General features: G+C 37.8%; 1 protein-coding gene across 1 annotated transcript; it reads left to right on the top strand.

The window, feature by feature from the left end:
* Positions 1-7,598: 7,598 nt before the first annotated feature.
* On the top strand, positions 7,599-11,606 carry LOC107626937 (small ribosomal subunit protein bS16m/bS16c). The gene is made up of 4 exons (XM_016329823.3): positions 7,599-7,971; positions 9,268-9,427; positions 9,658-9,703; positions 11,045-11,606. The coding sequence occupies exons 2-4, from the start codon at positions 9,295-9,297 to the stop codon at positions 11,274-11,276; spliced, it is 411 nt and encodes a 136-aa protein (XP_016185309.1). The 5' UTR covers positions 7,599-7,971; positions 9,268-9,294; the 3' UTR covers positions 11,277-11,606.
* Positions 11,607-11,906: the final 300 nt, after the last annotated feature.

The following is an 11,906-nucleotide window of genomic DNA, read 5'->3' as shown; positions in this document are numbered from 1 at the left end:
CTATGATGAACAAGCTGCTGAAGAAAAGAGATTAATGCAACTCAATGAGCTGGAGGAATTTAGGAATCAAGCATATGAAAATGCAAAAATATACAAAGAGAATACAAAAAGGTGGCATGACCAAAAGATAGCAAGAAGAGAGTTCACTGAAGGATAGAAGGTGTTACTCTACAACTCAAGACTCAAGTTCTTCCCTGGAAAACTGAAGTCCATATGGTCAGGACCTTTCACCATACTCAAGGTGTTTCCCTATGGTCATGTGGAGCTCATGGAGGACAAGACTCAGAGAACTTTTACTGTCAATGGCCATAGATTCAAACACTACTTGGGAGGCTCCTTAGAGGAGTAGGGAGTGAGCTACAAGCTTAGCTAAAGATGAAGGAATGTCAAGCTAGTGACAATAAAGAAGCGCTAGTTGGGAGGCACCCCAACACTTTATCCTTTTTGATTTAGTTACTTTTCTTAGAAGTAGTTTAAAAAATTGTTGCATTAGGTAGTTTAATTTTCAGTCTCCCATTTATCTTACATTATCAATTTAGGATTAGTTTACAATTGTAGGTTAGAAAGTTAATTTTAGCTTTGGTAGCTAGATTTTTTTTACATTTTTTTTCCGGAATTGCAACTTGATGAAGGCATAGATCATGATGAGTGAATGGGCTGAGGACTAGCTAATTGCTAAGTTTGGTGTGGCCTCTCACCAACTTAATCTAGGCGTACAAACAATTTATATCTTGATTTGAAGAGTAAGCCCAAAGATTAAGTTTGGTGTGGCCACCACCAAGAATCATCTAGTAGCCAAGTCACCCAATTTGAAAGCAATTAATGCTTTGGGTAAGAACATGAACGTGGTTTAATGAGTTCAGAGGAATTGGAATCAAAAGAAAATGAAAAGATTGATGTTATTCCACTCTTATGAACACATTAAATACACAATGATGAAACTAATTTATTAAGATGCCAAAGAATTAAGTTTGGTGTCCCAAGGGACACCCATCAGTTGCAATCCAATTCACTCTTGATGAGAAGGAATGTGAAGGGATTTTTTTGTCATTACTAAAGGGGTTTAGTTTTATTTCAGGAGAGAAGATGGGGCTCACATGGTAATCAACTCACAAAGCAAGGAAGTCAAAGTGTACTTACACTTTGGAACTCAACACACGCAGAAGACACAGTGAGAAAAGAGTTGGCGCCTCTTCCCACGCTAGGCGCCACTCCCCAAGTGGGAAAACATTTAACCTTTTTTAATTCCCACCACAACATTCACCCATTATAAAAGCCTCACTTCTCCATCTCCTATTCCACTTCAACAACCCCAATCACACACAAAGAGCATACAACCCTCACCTTCCTTTCTCTGTTCATCTTTTACCATCTCTTTCCATACTTTCTTTCTTTTTTTTTCTTGATTGGGACAATCAAGTCCTAAGTTTGGTGTTGGAGCAAAACCTTGTTTTGCTTGCCCTTTCTTGCAATTCCCATTTCACTCTCAAACACACTCTCTCAACCTCATGGCACCACCAAAAAGCTCAGCCTCAAAGAAAAAAAAAATCAAGGAACCAACCTCTGGATCCTCAAGTTCCTTCAATGACTACAAGTTCCTCTCCGCATTCAACCAAAATCAATTCTATGGTTGGGTGAGTGAGAGGGAGATCATTCCAGAAGTTGGGTTTCAACTAGGGAGGAACGAGCACATTGAAATCAACATTGAGATCAACAATAGAGGTTGGTCACTTCTATGCAACCCACCAAGGAAAGTGGTAGAGAGCTTGGTGAGGGAATTTTATGCCAACTCAGTGCCTCAACCAGGGTAACACTATGGCTACATTAGCTATGTAAGGGGGAAGTCCATTGACTACAGTCCCTCTAGCATAGAAAGAATGCTAATGGTGAAGAGGACAAGCTCTACTCGAATCTATGAAGAAAGAATGAAGCAGCAAGACCCTGGGTTTGATGAGATCCTAAACGAGATTTGTGTGATGCATATGCGTTGGATCAATGATAAGGATGGGATACCCAATCAATTGAGGAGAAGAGATTTGAGCCCCCAAGCTAGAGGGTGGCTAGAATTTGTGAGGAGGTCCCTAATCCCCACATCCAACACTTTAGGCGTGGCACGCTGGTATAAGTTTCCAGAGAGGATGAAGGAGGCCAATTACATGGGACGTTCCATTCACCATTCTTCACTTAGGCATGCCACTTGAGCAACCAGGCGTGGCACGCCAGTGTCATTCAGAAAGAAGCACTGGGGCGTGCCACTTGAGTTCGTGGTGTGGCACGCCAAACAGAGGAACCACTCACTCACAAAAGGGGCGTGGCACGCCAAACCCTGGGCGTGCCACGCTAGTTCAACTTTTCAGAGAAGCATAGCCAAGCATAGAGCAAGGGTGTGGCACGCTAGACTTTGGGTGTGGCACGCCAGTTCAAGTTTCTAGAGGCAAAGAGAAGTGAGAAAAGCAAGGGGCGTGCCACTTAAGTTCGAAGGCGTGGCACGCCAACACAAGGATTCCACTATGGCGTGCCACTTGAGTTCGAAGGCGTGGCACGCCAAGGTTGTTAGAGGGACGAGCGTGCCACTTGAAGGATTGGGCGTGGCACACCAAGCTGGAAATGAAGGGCACGTGACACGCCAGCCACACGCCAGCTGAGAAGTCATGCTTATTGAGTGTTTTCTTTTCCCTCCAAAATGTAATTTTCCTTTTTTTTTACTTTTGTAATTCTTTTATCTTACTAGGAGTAGTATAAATACCCCCAAGGAGTACTGAAGAAGGGGGTTAAGCAGTCAGTTTTAGATCCACTTTTACACTTCACTTTTGAGTACTTTTTGAGCTATGAATAGCTAACTTCCCTCTCATTGAGAGAGGGAGCTCTGTTGTACTTGATGGATTGATAATAGTGAAATTCTTCTTCTCTTCATCTTCTCTTTGATTTGCTAGAAGGAATTTCGTTCTTAATGCTTAGTGTTCAATTATCTTGGGAAAGAGATTGAATGCAATTGGGTTTCATGGGAACCTTGGGAAAGGAAACATGAAACCATGCTTGAAATCCCTTCTCACACTAGAGTAGAATCTGAGTTTTGGTGTTTGGATATGTGACATATAATCCTCCCTCTACTTGGACCTATAATGGTGTGTGGTATAATCAGAGACCAAGCATATCTCTCTTCATGAGCAATTAGACCAAGGAATTGGCAATTGATCAAGATCTGAGAGATTGAGTCACCAAGGAATTGGGGCTCAATCAATCATGATTGCCAAGAGGTCAATGAGTTGCATGATTGAAGAGGATATAAGCTAGATTTGATCCAAAGAGACAACATCTCACAATCTCAATGAATTTCCCCATTTTTATCTATCCATTTCTTTACAGCTTATTTTTACATTCAGCAATCCCCCATTCCTATTTACATTCAAGTCATTTATGATTCAGCACTTTACATTCTGTCATTTATATTTCTGCACTTTATTGCTTTTCTTCATATTCTAGCCATTTACATTTATGTCATTTACAATTCTGCACTTCATAATCCTATTGATCCGCTTGACTAATTCATCAATTGATTAAAACTGCTCGAATTTGCCAATCTCTATGGATACGATCCCACTCCACTGTAGGTTATTACTTGACGATAATTTTGGTGCGCTTGCCAAAGAACTAATTCACTCATTTTATAATGGGGGTGTGAATTCCAGTCATCAAAGGCTTTGCAGCGAACTGCATCTGAGGCGTTGGTGAGGTACATTCTACTTCTAAAATTGCTGAGATGATGGCCGGGATCTGTAGTGCCATCATACAAAGTCATATCCGGGAGTTTAAAGTCTTTTGGGATTTTGGTCTTCATGATCTCCTTGGTAAATGGATCTTGGTCCTTGCGGGAGCTATCCTCATGAGAGGATCGATTAGTTTTGGCCTTGAGATCGGCTTCGATTTTTAGGAGTTTGTCCTCTAATTCCCAGCGTCGTCTTATTTCTCTTTGTAGGTTTTTCTCAGCTTTTCGTTGATGCTCCGCCTCTTTTTCGAGTTGCTTTAAGCGATCTTGAAGTGCCTCCATGGCTCCCACAGTTGATGAATCGTTGTTTTTGTTAGGTTGAGGAGTATCTTTTGGTGTAGTGTCCGCGTTCTTGTGCGGCGTTCTATCTTCCAGATCCGAATCGTGGTCGTTGTCATGGTCATCCGCCATGGTGATGGGATGAATTCCAGGTTCCTCGGCAACGGCGCCAATGTTCCGAGGGTTACCCGAAACTGTAGGTCGATCTCAGAGGAGATCTTCTGTACCGGTCGGAGCTGACGTGTCCAGTTGGTGGGTGGCGACCGGAGCTGTCGTACCCGACTTGTTGGACTGGCTGCGCTGCTGATCCTTTGTCACTGGAGGGTGGTGGTACCTGCAAGGGACTCCGATGCTTAAGTTAGCAACGGTATTAAGCAGGTTTTTAGTAGAATCAGAGTATGAGTTATACCTGGATGCTCCAGTGTATTTATAGTAGTGTAGGCTGACCTTTCTAGATAAGATAAGTTAGTTATCTTATCTTTATCTTTAAGCGAGGTCATCTTATCTTCTGGGGAGCCGCCCTTATCTTTCTAGGCTTTAACCGCCTTTAGATTGGGCTGTGTCCCTTCATTTGGGCCTGTTTGGGCCCTTCATGTCGAATTGGCCGAACTCTTTTAAAGAAGAGGTCGGGGGGTCGCCTTGTCGCTAAACATCCCGGGTCGGATAGCTCGACCCAGGGTAAGAACACAAGAACAGTCGAAAAATATCGACAAAAAAATGATTGGCCAAAATGGAAAGAAGCCATGAAGGCTGAGTTAGACTCATTTGCAAAACGTGAAGTCTTTGGACTTGTAGCTTGTACACCAGAAGATGTAAAATTTGTTGGATACCGATGGGTATTTGTGAGAAAACGAAATGAGAAAAATGAAGTTGTATGCTACAAAGCTCGACTTATAGCATAAGGTTTTTCACAAAGGCCTGGTATAGATTATGAAGAAACCTATTCCCCTGTAGTGAATGCAATAACATTGCGTTATTTGGTTAGTTTATCTGCATATCATAAATTATACATGCATTTAATGGATGTGGTAACAACCTACTTATACGGCTCATTAGATCATGATATATATATATATATATATATATATATATATATATATATATATATATATATATATATATATATGAAAGTCCTCGAAGGATTAAAGATATCTAAACCATCCAATGAATATTCACAGGGGTTATACTCAGTCAAATTACAAAGATCTTTATATGGTCTAAAGTAATATGGACGAATGTGGTATAATCGTTTTACTGAGTATCTGGCCAAAAACGGATTCAAAAATGATAATATCTGCCCATGTGTTTTTATAAAGAAATCTGCATCTGGATTCATTATAATTGCTGTGTACGTTGATGATTTAAATATCATTGGAACTCCTGAAGAGATTCCAACCATTATAAAAACTCTAAAAGAAGAGTTTGAGATGAAAGATCTTGGAAAGACTAAATTTTATCTCGGCCTGTAGATCGAGCATACAAAAAATGGGATCTTTATTCATCAAACAACATACACAGAAAAAATCTTGAAGGGATTTTATATGGATAAGTCACATCCATTAAGTACCCCAATGATCGTAAGGTCTTTGGATGTGGAAAAGGATCAATTCCGTCCTAAAGAAAAAAAAAATGAAGATATCCTTGGTCTTAAAGTACCATATCTTAATGACATTGGAGCGCTAATGTATATTGCTAATAACACACGATCCGATATATCATTTGCTGTGAATTTATTAGCGAGGTATACTTCCTCTCCAAGTCACAACTAGTTGCCTATGCAGATGCAGGATACTTGTTTGACCCACACAAAGGGAGATCTCAAACAAGATACCTGTTCACATATGGTGGTACAGCTATATCATGGAGGTCCACGAAATAGACGATTGCGGCAACATCCTCTAATCATGCTAAAATACTAGCGATACATGAAGCAAGTCACGAGTGCTTTTGGCTCATGAGTTTGATCCAATATATTCTGTCATCATGTGGACTGATTGATCATAAGATAGCTCCAACTGTCCTGTTTGAAGATAATACAACATGCATTGCTCAACTTAAGGGTGAATACATCAAATGTGATAAAACAAAGCATATTTCTCCCAAATTCTTTTTCACTCATGATCTTCAAAATTAAGGAACAATTGATATCCAACAGATCCGCTCAAGTGATAATCTGGCAGATTTATTTACAAAGTCACTCCCAAAATCCTCCTTTGAAAAATTGGTACATCAGATTGAGATGCGCCAATTTTGAGATATTAAATGATGTCAACAAAAAGGGAAACTATACTCTTTTCCCTTGGTCAGATTTTTTTTTCCATTGGGTTTTTCTTGACAAGGTTTTTAATGAGACAGTCACCATTACGAATGATATTATACTCTTTTTCCTTCACTAAAGTTTTTTTTCATAGAATTTTTCTTTAATAAGATTTTAATGAGGTATAATTCTAAATGGACATCTAAAAGGGAGTGTTGTGATAAGAATGAGATGTGGATGTCCATTTACTATGGGTGGCTCATATTCTCAAGAGAGAAATACATTAAATAAGCATTAAAAAAAGTTGAAAATGTAAATATATTATATGTATATAAATAGAAGGTTAAAGCCTCATAAGACACACACAATCAATAACAAAAATCTTCTCTCTCTTTTATACTGTTAATATTCTCTCTCTTTTATATACGCTATTATATATTGATAATATATATAATTAATTTTTATTATATTGAGATATTAATTGTGCTGAATATTAATACTAAAATCTTCTACTTCTACTTCTTTATTTTATATTTATCATATCTAAATTATTTATTTTACAACAAAACCAACCAGTCATTAAAACTCACTTTGATGAGTGACCAAAAAATCAATTTAATAATCACCCAAGTTTCTAGAAAATCCAATCACAGGACTATACATATTTACAATTTTAATTTTTAAGAGATAAAATCAAGCTCACTTAAGTGCAAATTCGGTTTTTTCGATAGAGTTGGAGAAACTCATGAGTCTATTCACTAGTTTAAGAGTTAATTGAATTTCAGTATTTCGAGCAAAACAATATATTGTTTTGGTCAAGTTTTTCTTTTGGTTTTCTTAAGGGTGTAAACGGTAAAGTATTTTAACTTTTAATTTGTTTTTCAAAATATAACCTAAAAGAAGGAAATAACATGTTGATTCCAAAATTAGTTCTATTTGATAAAATATGCTAAATATAAAGAGATATTGTCTAAAAAAATATACTTAAACGGTTAAACCACAACTTTTCTTTAAGTGAATGACAAAAAATATAAAAAAAAACCTAAAAATCAATTTTTCTCAATATTTTGTATTCAAAATTTAAATAATTTATCAAATATAAAAGTATATTTATAAAATTAAAATAATTATTAAAAATCAAAATATTATTTTTTTATTATTTCTGAAATTATTTTGTCAAAATAAAAGATTAAAGTAACAGTTCAACTGGATAAGGAACAGAACTCGGTTCAACCGACTCGGCCTGGCCCAGTGTGAGTGTGTACGCAAAAATGATACCTGGCCCAGGTAAACTCTCTTCAGACTTGAATGAGTGAAGTGAATACTGAGTTCACTCTTCTCTTCTTCGTGCCCTAGTACGCCTCACCCCAATCTCAACCCCAACCATTTCATCCTTCATCCTCGAGCTTGAGAGCTCACCACCGCCGCACAACCCCGCCTCATCCGTCGAGCTCCTTCGTGCTCCTCTGCGCCGGCCCCTCTACTGGTGTCTCTAGTCTGGACCCTCTCTGTTCTCACTGCCGGCTGCTCAACCGCTCCTGCCAGCTCACTGCCGTCTTCGCTGCACACACGCCACCAGTGTGGTCTTCGCTGCCGGCTTCTCTGCTCAGTCACCACCACCAGCCACTCCTCACCTCTTTTCCCAAAGCTGACGTCTCACTCGTTGCAGGTAACCCACCACTTTCTTGGTTTGTTCTGATTTCTTCTTTCCTAATTTTTAATGCTTGATTTGTTCTTATTCTTAATGATTGATTCGTTCTTGATTTGTTCTGATTATATTTATATGTTAATGCTTTATTGTTCTCTGATTATATGGTTGATTTGTTCTGACTATATTGTTCTGATCATATGGCTGATTTGTTCGGAAAATGTTGAGGTTTCATCGGGTCTAAGGCCGGTTAGGTTCTATAAAATAGTCCCGGAACATATTTAGGGCTGGGTCTTGGTTAGGAGAAACTTGGTTTCACCCAGCACATGTACACCCCAAGTTATTACTTCAACCCGAAATGCTTAACCCTTCAGTTGTCCTTTTCGTTCCCTTTGCCTCCCCTTTGTTACCTCTGCCTTAACCTTGCACCACCACCGCCACCTTCTCCAGTGAAGGAGGTCATTTGCCACGACTCTGATATTCTGCCACTGTACCTTCTCCGCTCTGCTCTCTCGCTGTTCCGGGCTTTTGGCTCTGCTCTCCGATCCCGTCAACCTGTCACCCTCTCCTGCTCTGCCTCTGCTCTTGACTGTCCCGTACATTGTTCTGAATCTCTATTCCCTTAAATTTTGTTTTTTATAAGAGAAAAGCCGTTTTTGGCTAGTACTTTTAGCCATCAGTCCAATTTCTTTAGTCTAGCAATCTAACAACATACTTTTAGTCCACATTTTTAAGCATTGCTGGCTAAACTGCTGGCCAAAAACAATAAATTTTACTTGTCCTCTAGCATTTCTCTTTTTATAATGCTAATTGTTAGTTTGATATATGTGTTGCTTAATTGTTCTGATATTGGAATTGGACATTGAATTATTGATTGTTTATATATTAGTTTAAAATTATTCTTATTTTGACTAATTATTTAGAATGTGACAATGTGTATTGCTGAATTTGTCTATAAAGGTGTTAGAGTAATGTATACATGATTCTGAATATGTTATTGAGTTTTGTCTTTGAATATGTGCTGCTGCTGCTGCTGGTCAGACATTTCAGGGTTTATTAGTATTTTGTTTATTGTTGCAATGTTACTGGTTGAGTTTATTTTGAGTTTAACTCGCGAGTTTGGAAACCTTGGTTGCCTTTATTTAATTCTCTTAACCACTTTGGCCACCCCTTTTTTAAGTGAATCACCTCCCCCCTCCCATGGGTTTGATAGTTTATTGGTTCAGTGCTTAACTTTGAGTTTGTATTGCAAACATGCATTTTTCAATGAAAATCAAGTCTTTATCAACCTTGAGTGTTGCAAATTGGTGTCCGCAGTAGGGAATTGGTAGGAAAGTTCAGAAAATGGTCGTGAGGATTCGGTTATCACGGTTCGGGTGCAAGAACAAGCCATTCTATCGTGTCATGGCTGCTGATAGCAGATCCCCTAGAGATGGCAAGCACCTTGAAGTTCTGGGTTACTATAATCCTTTGCCAGGTATAACCTTTTTCCCTCATTCTCAATTTCGTTTTCTTAATCCCTGCTGCTGAGATGGTAATGCTGTTATTTTTTTTTCAGTGATTTTTCTTTTGAATGATTGAAAGTGGTTTATGTGATATCTATTGAATTGGCAACTAGAAAAAGGATATATAGAGAGAGGCAGTTATGCTTGTGCTCTTAATCTTTTCAATTTTTTTAATAGAAAAACCTGTGTTGCTTGTCTGCAGGCCAAGATAATGAGAAAAGAATGGGTCTCAATTTTGAGAGGGTCAAGTAAGTAGTAATGTTTTTTGGTAATCACTTTTATTTTAATTTAGTAAGTTTTGTTGAATGATGGTTGGGATATTTGTCATAATTTAGTGCTATATATGAAGTCTTAGTTTGATTGCAACATATTTGAGCTACTAAATGATACTTGGTCGTGATTTTATTCACCCCAACCCCACAAGAAAAATCATACCAAAGAGGCAACAGTTGTTCATATTCCTTTCTGTACTTTCCTCGAACTTTAATATTCAGTTAAAAGAGTTCTTGCTGTTAACAACAATAACAACAACAGAGCTTTATAATGCTAATTATGTGGGGTCGATTACATGAATCCAATGATATCATTGCATCATGGATCTCCCTCTATCCAGAACTATCAGACCACCCTCTCGACTGGGTAGTGGGTGCTCTTTGCCTTTTCCAACCACCGAAGGCAATATTTTGCCATTTTTTCAATAATTGGTGCATGTTAACAACTTTCTCCCTTATGTCATTATATAATAGAATCTTTCATTTTATTTATTTTTTGATGTTTTGGAAATTATTTTGCATGTTTTATTTTGACATGGAAGGCCTTTGTAGAGAAGTCTGTTGCAAGGTTGTCAAACTCGCGAGTCTAGATAAACTCGTGGAGCTTATCTAAACTCGACTCGACTCGCGAGTTAACTTATAAACTTGTACGAGTTTACCTGTTATGGATTTTTTTAAAAAAAATACGTATATTTAATCAAATCTAGTCATTTAAAATTAACAATTTCAATATCAAAACACAGAATAAACTAAAATAGTAAATCAAATTATAATTAGTACCTTACATTACACATTCAAATACAACAAATCAACAATTAAATATTCTGAAAAACTATAACTGAAATTCTCCAACATCTTCATCTTCCATGACAAATACTCAAATTACTAAATCAACACTATCAAATTATCAAATTACTAAATCCTAATCCAGTAATCTGTGAAATCAAGTGCAATAAAATTAAAGCAATACAGAGGGATTAGAAAGCTTGTAAAATCTAAATGACTAAATCCTAATCTATAAAAACTTAAATACAGGGGTATGTATTTCCATATGTTTCTGTCATACTAGATTAGAATGGAATTATATAAGTTGGTTACCTTCGATGAAATTGTTCTAGTTTGACGATTTTTAAATTTTAATCATTACTTACATCTTTATGAAGCTGAAGTGGCTTTTTTATCTATCTGCCACTGTTTTACGAACTATTTACCAAATTGCCCGAGTTCTGCAAACAGTGGCAGATAGGTAAAAAAGCCAGCTGAAGAGGTCATAACTTTGTTATTTCTCATAGTATTGATTCCCCGTTATTTCTATAGGTATTGGCTCTCTGTTGGAGCTCAACCATCAGAGCCTGTAGAACGTCTTCTGTTCCGAGCAGGGTTACTGCCTCCGCCACCAATGCTGGCGATGGCACGCAAGGGAGGTCCACGTGATACACGTGCCGTGGATGCTTTAACTGGACGCATCCTGCATCAAGAAAAGTCAGTTGTTGCCAACAACGATGGAGATGATGGAAAACAGGAAACCCCTGAAGCTGAAAACTCCTAAAATTCTGTTTTTAGGATCTAGTTTCCCTTATTTTCTGTCACCATTTTATCCTAGACAAATCTTGGAAATCTATATTTTTAGTTGGTTTCCGATAAACTGAATAGAGAAATAACTGCCATATGGCTGGAGATATCAGGTTCTTATGTGGCTTCCTGGGTTGTAATTAAAAGCAGAGAAGGCAAGACCAATCAAATTTCTAAGCTGATAAATAGTGTAGTACTGTAGTCGAATCCAACTGATTGGTTAGATTGCTTATGTAATGCCCCATATTCTTGTTCTCTAGAATTTATGTATTTTACAATTTGCTTGCATGATAGCAAAATTAGCTCACTTGATTTTGTGGACTGATAGTTGTTTTGTGGACTGGATCCACTAGTTGATTTCCTTGTTTCAGCAGATGAATCTTGAAATATTTCACTGCTGCAAAATACACATGTTGGAACAATACTATTCTATTTTCAATCGAGGTGCGTTTTCATGCTAGGTACTGTTGAAAAATGTTTCGTAGCGTCTTACGGTGGATGTGGATTAATGCGATAGTGTTGACCAAATTTCTATAGAAGTTTGAGATTCACGATGTGTATCGATTTAGTTTGAAGTTTTAATTGCACTATTGTCGTTCTCGAAATT

The sequence above is a fragment of the Arachis ipaensis genome, chromosome B1 (assembly GCF_059453495.1).
Source record: "Arachis ipaensis isolate K30076 ecotype BB chromosome B1, ASM5945349v1, whole genome shotgun sequence".
Taxonomy (NCBI): domain Eukaryota; kingdom Viridiplantae; phylum Streptophyta; class Magnoliopsida; order Fabales; family Fabaceae; genus Arachis; species Arachis ipaensis.
This window is presented reverse-complemented; position numbering and strand designations above follow the sequence as displayed.

Excerpts from the sequence above, each read along its gene's own strand:
- LOC107626937 (XM_016329823.3), top strand. The coding sequence starts at position 9,295 with ATGGTCGTGAGGATTCGGTTATCACGGTTCGGGTGCAAGAACAAGCCA. Across the intron at positions 9,428-9,657 it reads TTACTATAATCCTTTGCCAG|GCCAAGATAATGAGAAAAGA; the intron begins GTATAACCTTTT and ends GCTTGTCTGCAG. Across the intron at positions 9,704-11,044 it reads CTCAATTTTGAGAGGGTCAA|GTATTGGCTCTCTGTTGGAG; the intron begins GTAAGTAGTAAT and ends TTATTTCTATAG.